Genomic DNA, 24855 nt, shown 5'->3' on the forward strand with positions numbered 1-24855 from the left:
AGTCTTCTCGGAGAAGACTCGGGCAGCAGCTGCCTACTCCCTCCCACTCCCTGCTCGGCAATGCACCCACTCTCCCAAATTCAAGAGGACCTCATCCATCGGAGCCTGGGCACATATTCGAGGGCATGCCTTCCCTGCCTCCCTTGGCCAAAGAGCTGCCCTAGGAGGCAGCCTGGCAGGGGTGGGGCAGGGGGAAAGGGAGAGGTGGGGGGGGGCAGGAGGGGCGGCATGTTAGGGCTGGAGCACTCTTGAGCAGGCGAAGTGCTCAGACATGGCGAGGAGGGCAACAGAGAGCCAGCAAAGCCTGCAGAGGAGTGAGGCTTGGCAGCCCTCCTGGCAGTCATCTGCTGCTGCACACTCACAAGGTCCGGCCAGCTCACAGGGGGTCGGGGGATGTACACAACACTGATTTCAAACAGATGAGAAAGGGGGCCAAAAACAGCTACCAACAATGAGGAGAGAAGAGGCCAGAGGCAAACCAGGCTGCAGGCGGATGCACATGGGCCCTGTGTTGGGAACAGAGCTGCTGTCCGAGCAGGACCTGGCAGGAATGAGAGCAACTGAACTGAGCATGAGGGAGACCGAGCCGGGGCCATGCTGCCTGGGACCACAGGGCTCTCCCCATAGCTGTCCCTATCCCCAGGGAAGGAAACCCCCTCACTGTCCTGGCCTTCAGAATGGCCATGGAGTAGAATCCAAATTCTCCCATGTGCCTCTCCACAAAGTGACCATTTTACAGGGTCCCCCAATGCCAAGTACAACTTCCACCACCAACACCAGGGAGCCTCCCAGCCCTTGGCTTGTTCAGAACTGTGCTCCCTGGAAAGTCAGGACTGCAGAGAGTCACTCAGGCTGTGAGGTCCCTAGGACCCCTGACCCTGGCTGGCTGTCAGAGGCACCAGGTGTACTTGGCTCAGCAAAACCTGCCTTGGCAGCAGTAGATGCAGGGGCTGGAATGGAGCTTCCCCCAGACCCCGGGATGGGCTGTGGGCTTGGCCACGTCCAGGTTCTGCCTGCTGATGCTCTTAGGGTCGGCCAAGCAAGCCCTGGGAAGGCAGTGGGGCAGTGGGGCAGTGGGGCAGCACTAACTCAGCTGTGCTGGATACCCAAGCCTCACCTTCATGGGGCGTGGGTATGATACAAGGAATGCTGATAAATTTCCTCTTCTCCCTGCATGGGAGTTGATGTTGGCGGTGATGGGGCAAGGCTAGGAGCCCGGGTACTAGTCCTGACTCTACCATTTACTGACTGTGCGAACCATGGACAAGAGTCCTAAACCTGTCTGTACCTCAGATTTCTTTTCCATGAAGTGACAATTACTACAGGATGTGCCTAACTCAGGGGATGACAGGTGCGAGGTTGTCACTAACAAATGAACAGCTGACCCTGAACTTCAGGAGACCATCCAGATCTTCAAATACAAGTGGGTCCAATGCTGGCCCAGCAGCTGAGCTGTTTCCTGGCCAGATCTTGTTTCTGTGGAGAACATTCTAGATGAACATCTGCCCACCGCAAGTTAATCACCTCTTCGGTCTCCACAGAAACCTTCTCTCCCCCACAGGCACGGGAGCTGGCCCACACTGCACTGTGAGAGTCCAACTTCCTAGCTGCTTTTGGAAGCAATGTCAGTGCTCTCTGCTTTGCCTTTGGGGAGCGTCAGGGGGTTGTAAAACTCACCACCTGCCCCCATGCCTTGTTCCACAGCTGTAGCTTCAACCCCACGGAAAGTAACGGCTTCAGCTTTTCCCCCACTGTGCCCTCGAGAATGTCCCGCTAAGGTTGGGCTGCCCATGGTAGGCATGGACTGGCTGACTGCTTAGGGGGCCACCAGACATTCTTGGCTTGGATGGTGCCACTGCACGCAGGTCCCTGTTGGAGCAGGGCCAGAGGCTGTGTCTGTGGCCATCAGGCAGCTGGCTGCATGTACACCTGTATGAGGACGTGGCCTAGGACAGGGGTGGCTGTGTGCCCCACTTCCTTTCTGGGATTTGCCCTGTTCCTGCCCTGCTCAGTGCCCCGGGCCTGATGCCACCACGTGGTCCCTGCCCACTGCACTCCCCTCTGTGGTTCCCCCCGCCAACACTGTGCTCAGAGACTAAGGGCTGTTACAGCAGCCCACTTTCTGGACACATCTGTTTCACACTGGCCTTGCTGCCCCTGCTCACGAGGTTCCTATGCCAAACGTCCCTCTGGATGCCACTCAAATGCCAAGCGCCACCTCCTCCAAGGAGCTTTCTGAGACTGCCATGTCACAGGCACTCTGCCTTCAGCCCCTGCGTCTACCAGAGGGCCTGGCAGAAGGGCTATGTGTTTTGGCATTGGACTGATCTGGGCGTGACCTTGGTTCTGCGGATGCCTGACCCCCATTACCTCATCTGTGATCCAGGATAATAATGGTACCTGCTTGCGTCAGAATGACCAGAAATGCAAAGTATTTAGCCTAGCAGCTACTGCACAGTATGGCTCAGAGAACACTTAGGCCTTTTTCTTCTTCTTTTTTAAGTGGATGTATTACTTTCAGCATCCGTGCTTACTGCTTATCGACTAGGTAAAATCAAGGCTTAACCTCTGTGAGGCTGGACTGTACAGTATTCACAGGTCACAGACCAGTGTCTTGGGGCGCATGAGAGAGCTCTGGTGGTAGAGGCCCTTCTGTGCCTGGGATCCCCACCCAGCACCCCAGAGCCCAGCCCAGGTGAGGCTGCTGCCTGCTCCTCTAGGCCTGCTCGGGTCTGCCTTATCCCCGTTCTTGATTGAACCGCCTAAGGTGACATCTCTGCTCATGCAGAAATGGCAACCTGGTCAATAGCCACAAGATCAGGCACAGAATCTGCCCAGATTAACCTGTCACCCTCACCATGCGCCCGGGCCCAGGCAGGCAGAGCACTGAGTCTCTAAAGAGGCTGCTGGCCACGGCCCCTGGCCCTGAATGCTGCCACAGGGCCCTCCTAGCAAGGGTCTTCGTTCCTGCAGTGCAGTGACAGGCGCAGCCATGGAGGGTATGGGGTCTGTCCACCTGACTGGGTCCTATCCTGCTAACCACTTGTTCCTCCACAGGAGGGTCTGCTGATGGCTGCTTCTCCACCCCCGGGGTGGGGGGAAGGGTACTGTGCCCTCAGCCTCACTATGGCAGTGAAAAGAGTGTGCCATGTCCTCTGCTGTTTGTCAGGAGTAAGGTCAGCTCCAAGGTGCTGGAGTTCCAGCCACTCTGGGAGCTGGAAGAACTGAGCCTGAGTCAGGGGCAAAGCAAGGCAAAGCTGGAGAAGGTCCACATGCTATCTGGCCCTCCCCACACTGACCTGTCCAGCTTGCATACATCCTGCATCCAAGGTGGGCAAGTGTCTGTTCTGAATCCCTGTTCCTGAGCCTTCCTCTGAGCCCTTTCCTTCTCTGTCCAAATCCACACTCCATCCTCACTCTGTAAGTCCCAGCCCAAGTTCACCTTCTTCCAGGAAGTCCTCCTGACTTTCATGGGCATTCCCCGATCCTCACTGAAACACTGTCCCAGGAGGGTTGACAGTACCTGAGAGTGGGGCCTGGACTCCTGAATGAATGACTGGTCCTGCCTCCTGTGGCCAGGCTAGAGCTGAAGGTGAAGCCTCTGTTCTAGAGACTGGGGGTGCACGGCCAGGCATCTTGATGTTCAGGCACCTGTCTTCCAGCTCACCTGACTGTCCTGGCACAGATGTGGCCCAGAGCACTGACGCTATGTCCGAGAGCTGCCCAAACACCCGTGCCAGTCCCTAGACTGACAGCATAGCCCTGTGGTGCCACTCCCCACTAATAGCTGGGATGTCCCGTTAGTGTAGCCTAACCTGGCATGTAGCTGTTTCTTTCCACTCTCTTTGGCTGTCAGGACACTTGATGAAAAACAGAAATGGAACAACAAGTCCTGAAACACAAAGAACTTTGGCTCTACTGTATTTGTATGCCAATGAATGAAAAACATGGCAACATTCAGAGTGAGGCCTGCGTGGAGGGTGTACTGACATCTCACGTCCCCAGAGAGCGCAGCCAAGGTGACAAATGAGGCCTTGATGCGAGACTTAGGCAGTCAATCTGTTAGGAGCGCGAGGGCGTGGTGCTGGGAGGGACCCATCTTCCTGGCCACATAACGCCTTGCAAAGGCGGCTCTGTAATGAATGAGCGAGTCCCCTTCCAGGACTATCAAGAGGAAAGTGAGCGAGTAAGATGGAGTCTTTTCTCTGCAGTGGACTGGCAGCAGAAATTGAAGGCCAGCTTGTTCAGAGCTGCTTGAAGCCCCCGTTGTGGACGCTGACCCATAGTTTTGGGTTTTACCTGCTGCTGCCAGGCCCCAGGACCGGTGAAAGGTGGAGCTGAAGGGCAGAGCTCCTGTGGGGGCTGTGGGAAGACCCCTGCCTGACCTATAGGGACTCAAGACAAAGCCCCCATCTGCCTTACTTCTTAGGGAGCACTCCTTCCACTGATTCCCAGAGAGTTGAGCTTCCTGCAGGATCTGTGGCAACTGAGGTGGAAAAGCAGAGACCTGGGCTTTGGGGTATTAGCTCCAGGTAGTATTACACATGGGCCCCTGGAGAGGGGCCTCCAACACAGTACCCAGCAGGTCTCACAGGCGAGCGCTGGAGAGGGGCCCCCAACACGGCACCCAGCAGCCCTCACAGGTGAGCACTGGAGAGGGGTCCCCAACACGGCACCCAGCAGCCCTCACAGGTGGAGGGCTGGAGAGGGGCCCCCAAGATGCCTACTGGTAGCTCAGTCTCTTACTGGTATTTGGTCACTCTGTGTAGAGATGGCTTGCCTTGTATACAACTTTATTCAAAGGAACCCCAGCGAAATGTGAGGGATTTGGGTTGTTTGCTGACCCCACCACAATGGGCTGCCAACTCCAGAGCCATGTCCCCCAGCCCCACGTCTCTGCCCAGAGCCCTATGCCTTCATCTCCCTGTCTGACTCCCGGGCTTCTGGCACTGACACGCAGCTTGCCAAACACTCAGCCACCAGCGTGGAGATCCTTCCTGGCCCACTTATGAATGGAGATGACAGGTGAACATGTATGAGTGGTCCATGCAGCAGATCTGGGAGCAGAAGGATAGGGTGTGGACTCATGTTTAATATGTGTCCCTCAAAAACAATGACTCAGATGACAGCAGGGGTGCTGCTGGAGGCCTGGAGATGCAAACCAGCCTTGGCCAGGGCAAGTCTTGCTCATGTGTGTGTATGTGTGTGTCCCTCCAACCTGCCTTTATCTGTCAAGTTTTATTGGAACACAGTCACACTCATTAGCTCACATGCCCTCTATGGCTGCTGTGTGGCACAATGCTAGGTAGGGCTCAGTAGCTGCAAGAGAGATTGCAGAATCCATGAAGGCAAAGATGCTGGCCCAGGAAGGGCTGGCTCCTTTAAAAAGATGATGGGGAAGAGGTGGCTCAAGATGGGTAGGCCAATGGTGGTCTAAGAACAGTCAGGATGGTCCACCTACAGACAGGTCAGGGCTGTGGCACTGCAGGTCAGAACCTCATCTGTCTGTGCCTGACCCGAGGCAAGTGCCAGGAGTTAGGGGAAGAGCATGGCATTTGATGAGAAGTCAGACTGCTCAGATGCTTGGTTATTGCCAGGAGAGAAGGCTGCGGGCAGCAGCACAGAGGAGTGTCCCAGCAGGCCCCAGGTTTCAGACCCAAGACTTGCAAACTCTCCAGAGTATCTGAGATGGTACCTGCCTCGGTTACAGGTGTCCAGCCACCCCCACAGACACGGCCTTGCCAGTCGTCTGCAAATGGGCACTGGGGTAAGAAAGCGCAAAGAGAGAGGCAGAGTCAAGGCAGAGGCCGGGGACCATACTGCTATGGAGTCAGCCAGGGTCTGGGACAGCTCATCAACCCTGTCCTGGTTTCTTACCTTTTTCCCAGCCCGGAGTTCAGAAAAGCAGTCTCCTGAGGCCTCCCCACATATGCTGCCCCTGTTTCATCCTTCCAAGGGCTGCCCGGGCCCTACAGGTGGGCTTGGCTGGAGTAGACCAGTGGGTGTGGACATTGCTTGCTGCTTACTGCAGGTGCAGCTGCACGGCCTTGGCTTGCTCCCTCCAAAGGCTGAGGCTCCTGGTATCACGGTGGACTCGGGAGTTTCTGCCTAAAGCTGCCTGAGGGTGGGAGCCTGCTCCTAGGGTCAGAGGGGGGTCCTTAAGGCACTGTGCATGACTGCTCCCAGCCCCAGGAGTCAGCCTCCTATGAGTCCGCTTTCCGCTCAAAAAATCCTGCTGGGTGTGAAGTTAAGTCGTGAACTCAAGGCTGGAAACTCACGTTCCCAAGATGAGATGATTCCCATTAACTAAACACCTTCATTTTCAGAAGATCCATGCTCACAGCTTGCTCTGTGCAGCCTGCCCCCGCAAGTCATGATTTATATTTTATTACAAGGTGAAAAGAGACCAAAAAAACTCCTCACAGGGGGAACAACAAGCCAGTGACTTTGCACAGCAACTCTCTGGGCACTGATTTAAAGGGACATTGTCACCCTTAATGTTTTCATCCCGAGGAATTAGAGGGTGCTGCCGGGATAATTTAGGAGCCCCTGATTTAAGGGCAGCCTCCGTGGTCGGGCTTCAGTGTATTTCCCTTTTTATGGTTCCAGAGAGCATTTTCCGGGAGATAATAATGTTGGGTGATATTTCTCCTCTGTCATGCTGAGGCCCAAGAAGAAAATTAAAATAGGTCCTTTCTGGCCCCTTGCTGAGGCCAGGCTGTGGAGTGGGGACGACTGTCACCTGCCACCTCTGGTGAGTCCATTTCCAGGGTACCCTGGACATGGAGGCCAGGTCGCAAGTGGCTGCCTTGGCCAAGCTTCTGCACCCTGGGGTGCTGCCATTCCCACCTCCACCTCCAGCCCTGTGTCTTTTAGCTGGCATCTCCAGGCCAGTCCTTCTCCAACTGGCTGCGGTTGCACCTCTCCCAGTTTCTCTATGCCCGTGCTCTGGGGGATGGGAGGCCACGTGCTCCCCACACCTGCATCTTTTCCCCTTGCAAGCACAGTTAGCCACACTGTGTCCCAGCCACCTCTGCTGTCAGGCCTGGCTGTGGGAATGCATCAGCAGGGATGCACTTGTGTGTTGGATCTAAATAAATCCCTCCTCAGGTCTCCCATTTCTGTCCTGGGGTTGCTGGCCAGAGCCAAGGGACCCAGTAAAGGAAACCACGGTGCCTGGATCCCTGTGATGCCGCGTGGCAGCAAAGTGGATAGCAGCATTAACTCTCCCAGAGGGTGAAGAGCGATGTGCTGTGTGAAACCTCCCCAGTGAACTCAGGTCTTGTGGCTCTGCTCTGGCCCTCCCCACAGTAGCACCCCGCATTTCTCTCTCCCTGTCCTTGCTGTGCGAGGTGGCCTGCGGCCTTCCCACCTGTCTTTTGGCTCTGACTGACCAGGTTCCCCCATGCTCCTTTCTGCAGTTCCAGCCATGCACCTGAGCTCTGCATCTTTCTGGCTAACTGTGGGACCTGCTCCACGCATGGCTCACCACATGCTCTGCTAATCAGCCCATGGCCTTTTTGCTCTGGCTTTGCATGGCTTGTGTTTCTCCTGGACAGGGACCGGATGTCCCTGCTGTTCCCATCCCCCTGGCGTCGTGGGAAGGTGGCCTGCAGGGCACCTGGTAGGAATTTCGGTTCCATTACCACTTCCTGGCATCATCATGCCTTGGTTCCTCTTTTCTAACACAGGAATAAAAGGAGGATGGCAGCCCCAAGATCCTGTTCTTGGAGAGCGCTGGAAACACCCTTCCTGCTCCCAGCATCGTGCATCACCCCTTTGCTCTGGGCTGCTTCCAGATGACAACAGCCTGTGACTGACACTGGTTGTTCTGGCACCTCCTGTGTTACACCCAGAGGCCCTGGACATCCAGGTCCATTGCAGTGCTGTGCTCCACCGCTTAGACCTTTGTCCCATCGCTATATGCTGGTCTCGACACTGTCACTGCAGAGCATGGCAGCCTGGAAGCCTCGCCTCCAGACCTCATGCCCTCCTGGCAGCTCCTGGTAGTTAGACTCTTAACAATTCTTCCATTTTAGCATGAGTGCTAATGGCCTGATCAGTGACTGAGCTACCGGTGCCACTTCCTCCTTCCCAGCTTTGCTCCTGGAGGCATCTGTGCAGGTGTGCCAGCCCTGTTCAGACCTCAGAGCCTGGGTTGTGGCTGCTCTGGTGACCGACTGGCAGATGCCCTCCCTGCCTGACCCCTGGCCTGCCAGCCCTTTCTGGCAGAGGCCTCACATTCTCTGACCCTACTGAAACCTTGCTGCCCCTACTACCTGTAACCTCGTCCCCAACCCCACCCCTGCCTTCCCCACTCCCATGCTATTGTTCTCAAAAGCACTGTTCAGCCCTTGTCCACATCCTTGTTGTTCCCTGTCTCCTGACTGTGACACAAGTTCCAGGAGTGTGAGGTTTCAGGCTGCCTAGAAACCTGCTCAATCTCCGTGGCTCAGACAGCAGCTGCAGAAGTATTTGAGTGAGGAACTGTGCACTGCCTCTAGGGCTGAACACCTGCCAGGGCTGAATCGGCCCTGGGGGCTGGGCATGCTGCGGGGCAAGCACTGGTAGGCTCAGGTGTGGGTTCTGCAGGGGTACCTTGGGGGCCACCTGAGGGAAGTAACTGTCCATCCTTGCCCTGGTTGGGCTGTCCCAACTCAAGAATTCATGACTGAACCTTGGGTGGAAAATAAGGACCTCTACAAAGGCCAAAAGTACAGCTTTTTATGCCTGGTAGAACTGTGCAAACAGCGGCTTTGTACACATGCGTTGTAACCCATGCTCAGGATTCTCATAGCATCTTGCCAACACATATGGATCGATTTTTACAACACTGCTGTCAGATGGGGGAAGCACTGGTCCCCTGAGCAAGGAAGAGGAAGCAATTTTCATGATGAAATTGGCTATAAGGACAACTGTTGTGTGAGGCCCGAGGGTGCCATGTGTGTCCTTGAGCTTCAGTGTGGCACAATGGTCTCACCAGAACGTGGATGGGGGCAGTGTAGCCAGCCTGCCTACATTGCTGTCTTTGGTCTCCTGGTTCCTAGCAGAGTGGCCACAGGTAAGCTACTTAATGTTTTCATGCTGTGGCCTATGAAGATTGCACCTGCCCAGCTGCCTGGCCACAGATGCTGCCAGAAGGGTTATGCCTACCATCTGGAGCTCCATGGGCTTGGCTGGGCAGGTAGCTGGCACTTCAGATGACAGCACTAACCCCTCCTGACATTGAAGGAAGTGTGTGGCAGTCCAGGGAGGCAGGGCCCCCTTGGTGATGTCTCCAGCTCCTCCTTTCCTGTGCATTCAGCCCCAAGTACCTCCTTTCCTTCTGAATCCACAGCTGCCCAGTGATAGTCATCAGTGACTCCAACTGCCTTTGCTTCCCTTTCAAGGGGCTTCTGAGGAGTTGGCAAGCAGGGGACAGAGCTTGGCTGTGAATTCCCCAAAGTAGATAGTTAGCTCCAGGAAGATGGAGAGCTGCCTCCCAAGACCAGGTGCTGCTGGATCACATCTTCACTGTTAGAGATTGCAAGAGAAAGCCCCAAGTGGGAGCACCCAGGCATGTCCCCCCAGCTACACAGATGCTGCCACCAACTGCTCATCCACACCCTCACAGAGCCTTGCCTGAAAGGCTACACAGCCAGGGATCCAGTCTCCCACTGTTGCCTGAGAGTAAGCCAGGGACTGTGGGTGCTCTGAGTCTGGTGAGGCTGCAGATGGGAGCTGAGGCTGTGGCTGGCAGCAGGGAAGATGAACAGGATGCTGCATGGCACAGGCCGTGTGGGACCCCTCCGCAGGGCAGACAGTGACACTTAGGCTAAGCCACAGTGGATGGTCTCTAGACCTGCTTTTCAGGCCTACTTCTGTGCCTTTGATGAAGCCCCTGCCTCATGGCCAGCCCCTGGACAGGCTCTCATTGTTTTTTCCTAAAAACAGGGCCTGAGCTTTTGTTGGTGGGGGAAGGAACCGGGGGAAAGGCATGCTGTACAGGACAGCAACTCTGGCCTCGGGGTCCCTGTGCTGTGTCCTGGCAGGATGGCTAGATTCACCCTTGCCCTAGGGAAGGGCAGGCTGGGACCTTGTATCTCCAGCCATGATCTCCCTGCCTTTGAACCTATACCAGCACCAGTCCCTTTATAAGTGCCACCACAGCAGTGGACAGTGACTGACGATTGTGGCCATAAAGGAGCCAGACCCAGGTACACAGAGGTGCCAGTACCTGTGAGAGCCAAGGAAGGGCTTGACAGTAGACAGATTTGGATTTGGGAATCCAATTTAGGTTTGGGTTTGGGACTATGAGGGTTCTAGTAACTCAGGGGACATCAGCATTGAATGACAGGTCTGCTCCTTGGGTGCCGCACGTCCCTGCAGGGTCAGAAACCCCGGGCTTGCTGGGGATGCCCCATTTACTCCTGAGGGGCAGCAATATGGCTCCTTTCCCAGGGTCATTGTCTGACACTGTGGTGGCACTCTGCAGCCCTGTTTGTATCATCCAACCCTTACCACCTTCCCTGTAGCAGAAAATGCTGTTTCATCTTTTCAATAGCTCAGAACTTCTAAGGGCTAAAAATAATCAAGATGGGGGCCTGTCTTCTTGCAGAATAGGCTGAAGCCATGGCTGTTTCACTTGCAACCCAGCTCCCTGCTAATGCTCGTGGGAAAGCAGCAGCAGATGACCCAAGAGCTTGGGTTCCTGCCACTCACGTAGGAGACCATGATGGAGTTCCAGGCTCCTGGCTTTGATTTGGCCAGCTCTGGACCAATATCTGACTTTGATTTGGACCAAGGGATGAAAGATTTTTCTCCTTCTCTCTGTAATACTGACTTTCAAATAAATTAATGTTTTAAAATTACACACACACACACACATACACATGCACGCACATAGCATGGTTGCTGGCTGCATCACCACTAATTATGATTTCATTATGACAGAATGACTAAGGCACTCCCATTCCTTGACACCTCCAAGATTTTCAAAACACGTCAACGAGATGAGCACTATGCATGTCCCACCTGAAGCTCCACCCCATTTAGAGCATTCATGGAATCCCCACCCAGATATCCGCCCCAAGGCTTCCAGATCATATACAAGGATCCACCTGCATCCACCTGCTATGTCCCACGTGAGTGGAGTTCCTCCTCTAGCCCACTGCTCCTGACCTCAGGGCATCCCTGGCTCTGTGTGCAGCCCACAGGCAGGGCCCTCCCAGTGGTGGCAGGTCACGACCAAGAAGCCTGAGAAAAGGAGGCTGGAGAGGAAGGAAATCCCACCCAGTAGAGCCCAAAGGATCCCATTGCCCTATCCCCATCCCCCACCAGGTTCACACAGCCTCAGGAGGGTTTGCCTTCCAGAAACTGTGCCACAGTATCCTCCTACTCACTTCTGAACCCACACAGGCAGGAGGATGCTGTTGGAGGTCCACCAGGTGGCTGGGCTGGTGTCACCCCTTGCCTAGAACCCGGGGGGTGGGGAGAAGCTTTGGACCATTAAGATCTTCCCTGGGCAGCTGTGCCAATCCCATCTCAATGCTGCCCAACACTCCAGGGCCAGGGAGCACACTAGCAGAGTGGATGTGCCCTTCAGGCCTTCTCAGTGTATGTGATTTTCACAAAAACTCTGCAACCTCCCCGAGATTGAGGAGGATAATGTGGTACAATCATGGTGAAAAGCTGACACTGAAACAACTGCATGTGATATCTTGCTAATGGAGTTCTCCGTTTCCTCTGCCGCCATTTTTGAGTATTTACGGCTGTTCAAGCAGCTCACTGTGGGTGGAGGACTTGGGTTTCTCTGTGGTGTGTGATGGGGGCTGGACTATGTGACATAGCATCAGGCGATTACTCTGCAGCCTCATGGGGGGCTCTGGCTGCTGGGACAGTGAAGGACACTACCTCTCTCTCCAACAGGAGGGTTTTTTTTTTTCATAATCACCCAAAGCATCATATTTTAATAAGTTTTTTTTTGGCAATTTGTACATAATAGATTTTCAATAACAACGTGTAATTAGCTCATTTTCTGCTATTCAGTTGCTTTGCACAGAGGCCATTGACAATCTCCAGCTGGGATCTTTAAAAATGGAAAGAGCTCGAAGACTCAGCTCTCAACAAAGATAAGAAAGTGTTGGGCCCCACCACGCAGCTGTCAGGAGCAGAGAACACTTCTGGGAAAGAGCCAGGCTGGGTTTGAAACTTGCAAGTGTGAGTAGAATGGAAGCTGGTCAGGGCGACAGGGACAACATGCATGGGTTCTCGCATGTGATGGGGGCAGAGACGGCCCCTGTAGAGCCATGATGCCCGGGGGTGGGCCCTATCTCTGCCTCTGTGCTCCTCCTGGGGCAAGCAGTCATTGAGCATCTGCCCAGGGTGGTGACCCAGGGCCTCCCCAGCACGTGGGGCAGCTGTTTATTCTCTGGGTGAGGGAACGTAGGAGGCAGAGCTCGGACACCAACACACCAGGTCATGGAAGACTTCAGTGAACAGCCCTGCCACTTCTCTGTCCTGTTAGTTGTCATGGAATATCTCCAAAAGCCAAGTCCAGCTGATTCTCAGTGACTTTTCTGGGCTGGCTGGCTGCTGAGATGACACTTAGCCCTGCAGGCTTGCTTCCGCCAGCTCCCAGTTCCTGGGGCTGACTTGTGCCCACTGTAGCCACACCCACCAGCTACTCTGCCTTGGGGTGGCCTCCTCACCCAACCAAGCCCCTTGTCCCTCACGAGCACACACTACCCTTTCTCCTCATTCCTTGCCTCAGTATCTCCAACGAGATGTTCAAATGTCCCTTCTTGCCCTCTGCATGGTCAGTAGGTACCCTGCCCTGGATACCCTAAGGCACTGCTTTGTTCTCTGGCCGTCTTCCTATCTTCCGGCTGTCACCATGTTCAGACAGTAAGCTCCTGGTAGGCAGGGCCTGGCGCAGTCTTGCCCGGAGCTTGTCCAGTCCTGCCTGGAGCTGGCCTTAGTGCGAGCTCTGTGAGTAGCTCCATTGGGTCTCCCCATTAGCCTTCTCCATCTCAGTTCCTACCTTTCCTGTGCATGTATGCCCTAGCCTGGCCCTGTCTGGCCCCTGTCCACTCTGTCTTCCTTTAGGTGTCTTCAGCCCACCTCTGCTGCAGGTATCCCCAGAACTCCCTTCCCAGCTTTGCACCCCTGACTCAAGGCAGCCTGGATCTCTGGGCTATAGGCTTGTGCTGGAGAGGCATACTCTGCTACCTGAGGTCCCCTAGTCTCCATGAGTTTCTTGGTCTCTAGTCTTGAGGTGGGCAGTGGCTGAGGCTCCAGGTGGGGGCAGGTGGCCCTGGGGTCTGGGGCTGTGTAGCTGTTACACATTCCCAGGAGCTGAGTTCAGGGGATGGCATAGCTGCATCCTAAGCCTGGAAGTCATTTCCTCGAGTGCACAGAATCATGCAGATGACAATGCCATCCTCCTGGTGGGATGGCAGGAGTGTCTGAGGAGTGAGGAACCCATGTTGGACCCCCATGGCCAGCGTGTGCTGCCTTCCCTAAGGATATGACCATAGCAGTGGCCCTTATCAGCTGGTGCAGCTGTCAGGTGGGAGGTGATTAAGCCCTGGCCAGTGGCCACCAGCCTTCCAGCACCTTCCCCTGAGGAGAGCTGAATGGCCAATTAGCAGCCCTGGGAGCGGATGGGAGCTCTCTGGGGTGAGCAGCTTTTGTCTTCATTAAGGCATCATTAGCACACGTGGCAGCAGCAGTTCACTGCACACCCAGTCACTCACCCGGTAGATTAGGGACATTGGAGTGGCTGGGGCAGCCACATGGTGCCCTGGCCGCCCTGATCCAGTCTGACTGATGCTACCCTGTCGTGGGCCCAGCTGTGGGGGTCCTAACATGCTCTTTCTCTAGGGTTCCTTTGCACAACTCCAAAGGGCCTGGGTTGCTGCCACTTCACGTCTGGCTGCCTTGACTTCCAAAGTGCACCTCTTCATGTCACCTCCCTGAGCAGCACTTACCCAGGGCCTCCCAGGCCAGCTCCCATGCTGGGCAGGGGCTGTGCTGAGCCTGACAGCATTTGACCTCAGGAGTCTGTGTTTTACATTGAGGAAGACAGCACTGGCCTGGCCCAGGGTGACGGCTGGGAGATGCACACACGCACCCTCACCTAACCACCTCCATTCCCAAACCTGAACAGGCCCACATCTGGTGGACACCCACCACGCACAAGGCTCCACACTGATCATTACAATGGGTCTGAGTGGCCCTCCGGGTGGTTGTGTCCACACACAGGCGAGGCACGTGCAGTCAGCTTATCCAGGGGAGCTGTCCGGAGTCACAGAGCTAGTAGTTAAGATGCAGAACAGGAATTCAAACCTTGGTCAAACCTGGACTTGGTGGTTCTCACCCAGTCTTGCTTCCACCCTGGGGTTATGGGCACACAGAAGAGGCTGTGTGGGCTTGGGAGAGGGGAAGACATTGAGGAAGACTTCCTGGAGGAGGAGATTGCTGAACCAGGGTGTGAGTCTCTGCCCGGGCACAGTGAGGGTCTTCTTCCTGTCCCAGTGGGTGCAGCATGCAATGGTGACACAGGCTGCCAGTCAGGCCTCACTCCACACCACCCGAGTATGAGGAGCCCACAGCTCACTCCAGTGACAGTGACAGCACCGTCCCTCAGCCCTTGAGCTCCAGCCCCGGGAGAACTCAGCCAACCAAGGGCAGTCTCCTGAAGCCTCTCTCTCTCCCCTTGAACTCAAGGCAGCTTCAGGAGGGTTGCCAAGACTCACACCTGCCATATTCCAACTCTCACTTCCCCTGGAGCCCACTCCAACGCGGCCGATGAGAGACCAAGGGCAGCGAGTCCTGTTGGCCACTTCATCTGCAAATCCTGCAGGAGGTGGCCAGTTTCTTCCTGGGGGGTTAGGAGAGTGACCGATGTAGAGGGTTTTGGCCTCAGCTGTAACGGAGAGCAGCACCTAGGAGCCCAGCTTCCACCGCCGAGTCAATCCAGTTAGGATTGCTGTCCATGAGCCCAAAGTCAGAAGCCTTAAAGGAGCTAGAAACAACAGTGTCCTTATAATGTCACCTCCCTGTCTGCACCCAGCTTCGGGTCCCAAGGGCCTGAAGCATCTGGGTGATGAGGAGGCCCACCATTGGCTCAGGCTGCCATGCCGGCGCGGAGCTCCAGGAAGGCCAGGTGCACGGCAGAGGCTCCTGATGCAGAAGGTAAGCTGGTGGTTCTTTCATGCTGTGGCAGGGATGGCACAGAACCGCCCACGTCCCAAAGCACTGTTCTCTCCTCACAGTGGTGCCCTGGCTGCGGAGGCTGGGCTGCCAGGAGATGAGAGCACCACCTGCCTGGCTGCACGAGTTTACAAGCACTGGAGGCCAGGGAGGGCATTCAGCTCCCGTGGGTCAGTGCCTCGGGCATAGGCACATTGTGCTTGCGATCCCAGAATGTTAATATGTGAAGCCCTCCTCTGCCCGGGGCTGCCGGCTGCCCAAGCTCTTCCCTTTGCATCCAACACGGAAGCTGGGGTTGACCTCGCAGGATTAATTAAGAGGACAAGCATCTTTCTAAAATGCAGGAGAAACTCGTACTGAATTTCAAGTGTGGAGAAAAAAAACCCAAACCCTCATTTAAGCAACATGTTTTTCCTAGCATCCCAACCCAGAGCACTGGGAAAACTGTAAAAACCACACATAATGGAGGAACCTTTCAAAAGAGCGTCTGTGAGATGAACTAGCCGTGGATACACATGCAGGGCCCTGTGCCCCTGGCTCAGGAGCAACCCTGGCCTGGGGTCTCTGCAGGGTCAGGCGGCTCTGCTCCTTTTTGGGAAGCAAGGGCGGGGGCTGGGAAAACCCTAGATCAGCTTTTGCTTTGGGATGCAACGGCTGATAAGTGGAGGAATAGAGTGTCACTCCTGTCACGGAATGGAGGTAGGCAATGACGGGCCTTAGCGCCCCCTGACGGTCAGAGAGAGAGACCCGCGGTGCACCTGCCCTCTACCTGCTCCTCAAGCTGGCCACTGGCTGCAGACCTGCCCCTGCTCTCAGCACCTGCACACTGCAGTGCACACCGGCCCAGAGAAGGCCAGCTCCTTGGGAAGACATGATTTAAGAGAGCCCCTGGGCCCGGCGCGGTGGCGCAAGTGGTTAAAGGTCCTCGCCTTTCACGCCCGGGATCCCATATGGGCGCCGGTTCTAATCCCGGCAGCCCTGCTTCCCTTCCAGCTCCCTGCCTGTGGCCTGGGAAAGCAGTCGAGGACGGCCCAAAGCTTTGGGACCCTGCACCCGCGTGGGAGACCCGGAAGAGGCTCCTGGCTTCGGATCGGCATAGTGTCGGCCCGTTGCGCTCACTTGGGGAGTGAAACATCGGACGGAAGATCTTCCTCTCTGTCTCTCGTCTCTCCTCTCTGTATATCCGCCTTTCCAATGAAAAAATAATAAAAATAAATCTTTAAAAAAAAAAAAAAAGAGAGCCCCTCCCACCCCGAACCATGTAACTCCAATTTCTTTCTCCAGGGCTAACACCCCCAGAACCAGCCTGCTTTGGCAGAGCAACCATGACAGCTTCAGAAGGCACCTGTAGACCTTGTGCCAAAGGACACTGATGAGAAAGAGGCTAGAAAATAAACCTTCCAAGTCTCACCCCCAGCTAGTCTGTCATCTCTGGCTTTGAAAATTAAATCCAAAATGATGTTGTTGAGATGTTTGAGGTATTACTGTATGGGTTTTAGTGAGAGGTTGTTAATGCCATGTTGTACCTGTATGTCTCTTGTTAATAACCTATTTAAAATGCGCTGAGCCATAAATTCATTCCTAGGGTGATGGGAACCTCTAGGCCCTGTGGCTGGGAACACCACTGACCCTCGTGTGCTCTGACAGCCTGCACATTGAGCCCTTAAGTTCATGGCTTCCTCCATGGCTGTGTGTTTGCACTCTGTTGCAGATCTGTTATTTGGATTGGGTTGTGATGAATGGTTTGGCTCTCCTGGTTCAAAACAAGTCCAAGGCGACAGTAGAATCTAATTTGCTCTAAGAATGATGATTATAAGGCTTTTCAAATAATAATCTGGGAAGGAAGGGCGCAGACAACGTACTATTCAGTGTGAGACAAACGGCTGGAGGTGAGAATGTGTGCCCACTGCTCCACAGCATAATGGCCTCCATTGGGGGGCAGGGTGCAGGCAGCCTGCTCTTTCTCCACAGCCCTTGGGGACCCTTGCATTTCCTTCCAGGAAAGGCACACTCCCTCCTTCCCAGGAACCCAGCAGGTGGACCAGGGCAGCTGCAGTGCCAGGCATCAGACTGGGGTCCCACTTTTCCTCAGAATGATGCTACTGTGGGGCTACAAGAAGTGATGTCTGGGGGTCTCCCAAGCCCCCCACAAGTCCAATCATGGCCTTTGGCTCTTCAAATGCACTGCCTGGGGCTGGCGCTGGGTGTTGTGGGCTAAGCCATCATCTTTAGCACTGGCATCCCATATGCTTTAAGTCCTGGCTGCTCTACTTCTGATTCAGTTCCTTGATAATAGCCTGGGAAAGCAGCAGAGGGCGGCCCAAGTGCTTAGGCTCCTGCCACCTGCGTGGGATACCTGGAGGAAGCTCTCGGCTCCTCCTTTCGGCCTGGCTTAGCCCTGGTTGTTGTAGCCATTAGGGGGAGTGAAGCAGCAGCAGATAAAAGATCTCTCTCTCCCCTTCTGAATTTCTCTAGCTCTGCTTTTCAAATTAATTAATTTAAATAAAATGCTCAGGCTTTCCCCTCCCTAACCCCTTTTGCTGATGGGGCTGGTCCCAGAAAGCATTGCTGGGCAGGCCTTGAACTGTCCTCACAAAACTTTCTCTTCCCTCCTGACTTAGGGCACTGTTCTTCCTGCAGCTGACTGTGCCAGGCCACCCTATAGCCACAATCCCAAGTCAGAGCCAAGGGTAGAGCTAGGGGGCAGGGTGTACAGGGTATGTGTGTGTGTGTGTGTTGGGGGAGGGAATAGGATGAGGCCACTTCTGCACATTCTACAACATTTAGACACGTATTTCCGGTAATAAAACTCTTGGCCCCCACAGCAAGCTGATCCCATTGCAGGGTGAGTGACTGTACCATCATTCACACCGTGCTATGAAATAGTAAAAGCAGATAGAAGGAGGGTCGGGGCGGGGGTGGACTGTACACGGTCAGGGGATGCCAAGCCTTCAGCCAGGCACTGAGCTTTGGTCCTTGGTGCAAGGGACACTCTGACCACAAAGCTCTCAGCCATGCCACACTCAGGGGGCACTTCCCACCAGGAGGAACCACATTCGCTTCCCTCTTTCTCGTCATGCACGTCCCACTTCCCTTTGCCACAGGAGCCCTTCTGGCCAGCGACCCCGAGGCCTTCCAGTGAATATGCTGAGTAACAACAGCTCTGAGACACAGCTACAAAGCAGGAACACCTCACTGAGCCACGCACTTCCTTGTAAAGGTGGGCCTGAGGCCGGGGTGCATGCTCTCCAGTGCTGGGGACTGTAGTTGGCACCCTGAGCTTGTAGCACCCATTCCTGGCACAGACTCGGGGTTGCGGACACATACACACAACTTGCTCTAGGCAGAATCTGAGGACCTTGGAGGTAAAGGGGCTTCACATTTTCTGGGGGTCAAGGACATCCCCTTCAGTGTCTGGCCTGGTCCTGACTCTGCCCTTCCTGCTCATCCCTACAGTCTGCCTACACTCATCCCTACACCTGCCTTGGAGGCCTTGTCCAACCTCCACCTGTGGTTCGTGCAAAGTCATCCTAGGGGAAGCTGTGGGTGCTCAGCCCACGCACAAACAGGGCGTTAGGGCCTCCACACAGGGCCTCTCTGCACCCCTGCTCTATCCGCACAAGAGCACCAACCTCCTGGGCTGCTCTAGGGCCCCCACCCCTCTTCAACCTGGACCCTCCCTCCCCATGGTCCCTGGGTGACCACAGCTCCCTGTCCCCAGCCTGACCATGTCCCCAGGCCATCTTGCAGAGTCTCATTCAGGCAGGGCTCCCTCCTAGGGCTAGGACAGCCTCCTAACACCTGTCCTCCATGCATTGTTCCAGAACCCCCAGGGGTCATAGTCCTGGGCTCCTCCAGAGGAGGAAACTCCCCAAACCCCTTCTCTTTTCCTCTTTTTCCTTACATCTCAGGCCCACTGTGGAACAAATTTGATCACTGCCACCTGCCACCCTGGGTGACACTCAAGCGCACAGCCCAGGCCTTGTCACTGCAGATGCGGCGGCAGCTGTGAGCAAGCCCTTCCCCGCAGGCATGGGACTTACGGAAGGCTGCAGAGAACTCGTGCAGGGTCAGGAAACCATCGCTGTCGTAGTCCTCGAATCGGAGCAGGTCGCCAGGTGAGCAGCCCAGCAGGTCCCCGTCCAGGTCCTGTTCCTTCAGCACATGCTGTGGGGTGAGGAGGAGGACAAGGGCAGAGCAGGGAGTGAGTCCAGAGTCACAGTTCTGCCTGGAAATTATTCAGGCGCAGGAGAGACCCCTGGGAAGCTCCACGGGACTTGGGGAGCCTCTCTGGTTCTAGGCTTATCTTGTGCAACTCCTGACCTTAAAGAGGAGAGAATGAGGCCCAGAGAGGGAAAGTGACTTCCCCATGGTCACACAGCAGTGACTCTTAAGGCCACCTGGGTCTACTCCTTCGTGCTGCAGTGGGGGCCACGAAGGAGAGAAAGGACCCAAGCATACACATCTACTCATGGCCCTGTCAGGGTACCCACTCTTGCACCTGCAGGCTCCTTCCACTGTCAGGGCAGCACCTGCTGGCCTTGGCATACCCCAAGGGTCAGCTGCCGCTCTGCTGACCTTGACCTGAACTCTGGCACTGCCTGTCCTGCCAAGGATGCCTGGGGGCTGCAGGTAGGCTCTGGTGAGCTCCTCTTGGGTCACACATGGCCTGAGCTGCAGGACACCTAAGGCCTTCTCAGAATGACTGGCCAGAGACCACAGGGAACCTGGGGTGGAGATTCCAGGCGCTCACACTGAGCTGGAGCCACAGGCCGGTGCATCTGGAACAGAGGCTCAGCCAGAAGAGGGGCCTCTCAAGAGGAAGCAGGGGCCAGAGGCATTTTCTCTTTGTTTAACATTCTCAGTTTGCCTGCTACATTAGAGGCAATTTAATGTAATAATGTCAAAAAAAAAAAAAAACATCCTTCACCCAGTAAGGAAGATGCCTGATCAAAGGGCGACCACGTGTCACGCCTGAGACCAAGCTTCTGAAGATGGAAGTTTTCCTTTGCCTACTTCTCTGTGTTAGAAATTGATGAATTTCCTACAGGGCAGACGTGTTTTTCCTCCAGTGCCTCTGCATCAGTGTCAAGGAGAAGCCCACACTTGCAGGGCTCTACTTGGCCTGTGCATGAAGCCAACCCCAAAGACGTTAAAGGGGAAATCGCAGTACAATGGCCGTGTTAGTCAATGGCATTAGGTACCTCGGGCCACATCCCCACTCAGTAGGGTTGTGTTTACCTGCACCCACCTGGGAGCCATGTAGGCCTGGGTACCAAGTGCTCATGGCTGCCTCTGTCCCTGCTGCTCCCTGACCAGCCTGTAGTTGGGGGGAATTGTCAGGTGTTTCTTTCCACAGGCAGCAGAGACTATAGAACCAGAGCAGCTCAGCTCAACCTGTGGCCAGCTGGCCTTGGCCCCTGGTGGGAGTCTTAGGCACACGAGCAGGGCAGGGACGGTAGCTTTCTTTGCTGCATGGTTTGCACAAGCAGCACAGGGCTGGTTGAGCACAGAGAGCTCCCTGGAAGCAGGCTTGGGACTGGCTGGCTGTGTTTCTACCTTGGGATGGGTTGTGTGTACCTGCTGAATTCACAGACTTCAAGAAGACTATGTGGTGCGAGTCATTCATCCCATGGGAGTCCCTGGGGCCAGGAGGAGAACAGGCAGGGTACAGCAACCCACCTAGGCTTCGCATTCTCACAGCTGAGGCAGTGTCCACAGCTCAGCAGGCGGCTCTGTTTCTTAGAGCCCCAGGCTCTGCAAGTATCTGGGATGTGAGATGGCAACAGTGACTCGCTCACAGTAAAGGGAAGCCAAAAAGTTTTGGGAAGAAATCTTGGCTAAGAGGAGATGCTGCCAGCGATGGTGACAGGGACCGCTGCCCTCAATGGGGCGGAGTCTTGTCAGGCACCTTATCTGTCAGAGCCTGCTCAGCCTCACGTGGACACTGTGAGGCTCAAGGGTGAGAAGGCAAGGAATGGGAAAGACAAGTGGTCTCCCAGAGTCAAGCCGCTGGGCCAGGAGGATCTGTCAGCTGTCCCTGTGGTTGGCAGGGGCTGTGGCCTGGGGGAGGGCAGCACTTTCTTTGCCTGGGACACTGGGGACACTACTCCTGCCAGAGGAATGCATATGTGGAGCCCAGACCTATGTTTGTGTGGAGGGAGGCAAACCATGGAACACGAAGCCAGGTTCTTATCAAACAAGAGGAGGAGGTACACACAACAAGAGGCCAGGCCTGAGCAGATGGCATTTGGATATCAAAGGCTGGTGACATCACGGGGCAGAGAGTACGACCCTGCCTACAGTCTGGTGGAGGCAAGCTCTGTTTCTTTGAGGAAAGCTGAGGGCTAGGTGGAGGCAGTTGGCAGGGACCAGCCCCTCTGAGGAGGCTGTTTCCCCAGCTCACTGAGGTTCTAAGTCCATTTGTGCAGGTGGCTCAGGGAGTCTGGGGTTGGGGGGCAAGGAGCGACACCCTGCTGTTTGCAAGATGTCCTGAGGCCTGGTGCATAGGTCACCCGGAGGAAGGGCTGGCAGGAGAGGAGCACCCTTGCTGGGAACAAACGACTGTCCTCGCATGGACTCCCATGTTCTCCCTGGTGTCCCTGCTGCCTAACAAGGCCACTGCCCCTGAGCTTGTACCCACCTCAGCCAGTTCAGAGCTGCTGAGGTGACCATTGTTATCTGTGTCCAGGTCCCGGAACAGAGACTCCACCAGCAAGCGTCTCTGGGAGGCAGGGTCGTGGCTGCTGTCTTCTCTGTGCAGTGGCCACTGGCGGGTCCGGAGCGCCAAGAGCATGTCCTTCAGATGGGCATAGCTGGCCATGGTGCATGTGTCGCCTGGAAAAGCAGAGAAAGTGACTGCAGTGAGACTCAGCCCTTAGGCCCCTCCAATGCCCAGTCACTCAGCTCAGTCATGAACAGCATGGCCAGGTATGACCCCTGTTTGTCCATCTGCCCAGCAGTGCATCCTGCAGTTGTTTACAGAGCATGCAACACACACTGTCCGTGGTGCCAACATGAGGATTTACCCAACCTGCAATGTTTGCTGAGGGATGGCTCAGCAGTCAGAGCCAGGTGGGCAGCAGGCGGAGGAGGAAGGCTTCAGTGCAGCCCGCCCCATTCCATGTTGTAAGAGTTTGTTCTTGTTTTAATCCTACCTTACAGGCTGCTTTTGGATCCTTAGTCTCATAGATTAGAGAGGTTTAGTGAACAGGCCTATTAAGTCCTACTTAAGCTAATTAGGGACATTCCCAGAGCTGGATGGCTTCAAAACAAACAAGTGTACAGGAGCCTACGGTCAAGACACCAAGACGTTAGGGAGGCGTGCGTAACAGGAGAGGGTCCCACAGCCCATGACTCAAAGCCCCCTGGCGCTCAGTGGGGAGCAGTGGGTCACACGGTATTTGGTAAATGAGGCCAGTGATGCATGGCAGCATGACAGTGTTTATCTTGCTCGTGCCGGCCATCAGCATGAGCGCCAGCAGGGCAGAACCATATACTGGGGCTGCTGCGGGATCTCAGTGGGGTGGGGCGGGTAGGGAAGTGTAGGCCTGGGGGACAAGAACTTCCTGTGCCTGGCTCTTCCAGGTCCTGGAGAGTGAGTGTGGGCTTCTTGCTGTCCATTCTGGGTGGAAGGCCAATGAATGGGTTGCTGGGCAAGAGCTGCCTGGGGCCCGTACTTCCAAGGGCAGTTTCTAGGTAATGCCTGGTGGGTAGACAGTCAATGGACTGGGCGCAGGCTTTGAGACTCCCTGGCTGGAGTGGAACTTGGGCCTCAGCAGTCTCATCAGTGAAGTGAAAATATGCCAATTAAATCAGATATTCACATAAAGGGTATTTCCCCCACCATCGTGACTTTAATCAACTGTGAGGGGTAGTACTGGGGGGAGCTGTGGGAAAGAAATGAATGAGAGCTCGTGTGCGCGTGCGAGAAACACACACACACACACACACACACACACACACACACACACACACACACACACACAGAGCGAGAGAGAGAATGTGTGTGTTCCTCTCGTTTCCTGCCTCCCTGTCTCCCATACCAAACCCTCCTGGAGGTATAACCACTCCCTCTCGTACTTGTTCATGTTTCTCCATTTCCTGTCAATTTGGGGTTGATCGATTGCTGTCAGAAACTCACACCCATGACCATTTCCTCTCACATGTTGATTCAGGAAAAAAAAATCAATTGCTAGTTCAATATCATCAGACTCATTTGTTCTGGGAGTCTCCCTGCTCTCGCACCTGTGCCTTGCTGGCAGCAAGTCTGTGCCTGGGAGATCCAGAGGGCCACTGCGTGGCTGGCCAGCCTGGCGCTCAGGTCTGCAGAGCTACTTGGTGTTTGACACCAAGGTTCTGCCCACCACAGGACCCCTTCCTCCCAAGGAGGGGCAGCTGGCGGTGCGGTATTCTTCCAGTCTGTGAGGTCAGTTTTCTGGAAGGAGAGGAAGAGTCCCACCCAGGTCTGCTGTCTGACCTAATAACAAGGGTGAAACCCAGTCCTGGCAAATGGGCTGGAGGGCATTGATACAGGACAGGAGTGGTGATCCTGTGGAAGCTCTGTATGGTCCAGGCCTGGACACAGCCCTCATCTCGCCTCTGGGGCTAGGTCAACAGCCGGTAGACAGAACAGCTGTGGTATGTTAACACTCATGAACCTGAGTGGCTCACTGGGTCCTGGGGACAGTCATATGAAGGCCAGTACCCGGCAGAGAGGCAGAGATGGCTCATGTGATGGAACCCTGTGCTGCCTGGGCATCCACGGCATCTCCAGCACTGGCAGTCCTGGGAAGGCAAGGAGGTGGCTCCTGCTGGGGCAAGGGTGGGGTGGGGGCATGGCAGCTTGCACAGGTTCTGCCCCTCCCAGCACATCCTACAGCAGGAAGATAGGGACATGCCTAGAAGTCTGCATGGGTCAGTGGTGAGTGCCTGCTCCAGGGACAGAGCTCCTGTCACCGGGTATTGTTTCCAACTTACAGGCCAGCTGCTGGGGAGAGGATGCAGCTCCTAGTCCTTGACCCTGGATACCCATGTGGAGTGGGTAGATGAAGAGTCAGGGCAAAGGAAGGCATCCAGCAAGGAGTGCTGAGGGTGAGGCTGCAGGGTGGGGAGAAGGCAGAATGAGGAGGCAAACCAGGGGCTAGGAAAACAGGTGAAGGGACACAAGGAGGGCTCTGGCCATCCTCACCCAGGAGGACCACTGTGGCCCAGCCTGGCATTGCTCAGACACTGGTGCAGGGCTGGCGTGACTTTCAGAGAGAAGGTAAGATACTTCCATATTAACCCTGAGGTCTGTGCCCAGTCGAGCCTCACTGGGGCTGCCAGGTGGGGACCTGTGGGAGGCTGTTTCCTAAGCAGGCAGGGCAGAGAGCTGGAAGGCTGCCTATGTATTCTGTTGTGCCTTCACTGGTTTCCAGCTAAAGAGGAACTTGTGCTGTCACATGGGAGGGGACTTCAGTGTTCACTGTGATCCATACTTGGCCAGGCCCTATGGGGAGAACAGCAACACAGTTCCCTTGGTGCTCGATGCTCCTAAGGCTCTGTTCTGTGAACACAGCTGGCTCTCACAAGTCCCAGGCCTCCTACTTGTGTGGGTCACCCCTCCTGCTCCCAGCTTTCTTTAGGCCCTGCTCACACATACATGAATCCAACCTCATG

At 55.3% G+C, this 24855-nt stretch overlaps 1 protein-coding gene across 1 annotated transcript in view; it reads right to left on the reverse strand.

Moving 5' to 3' along the window:
• FSTL4 (follistatin like 4) overlaps window positions 1–24855 on the reverse strand; it is a 274942-nt gene that overhangs the window by 49877 nt on the left and 200210 nt on the right. The window contains exons 4-5 of the mRNA XM_040976580.1: window positions 21839–22032; window positions 19239–19362 (exon numbers count right to left, since the gene is read on the reverse strand). Of these exons, the coding sequence (XP_040832514.1) occupies window positions 19239–19362; window positions 21839–22032 (318 nt within the window). The remainder of the gene's footprint in view (window positions 1–19238; window positions 19363–21838; window positions 22033–24855) is intronic.

The sequence above is a fragment of the Ochotona curzoniae genome, unplaced genomic scaffold (assembly GCF_017591425.1).
Source record: "Ochotona curzoniae isolate NIBS_2020 unplaced genomic scaffold, NIBS_Ocur_1.0 contig_1, whole genome shotgun sequence".
In the NCBI taxonomy this organism is placed as follows: Eukaryota; Metazoa; Chordata; class Mammalia; order Lagomorpha; family Ochotonidae; genus Ochotona; species Ochotona curzoniae.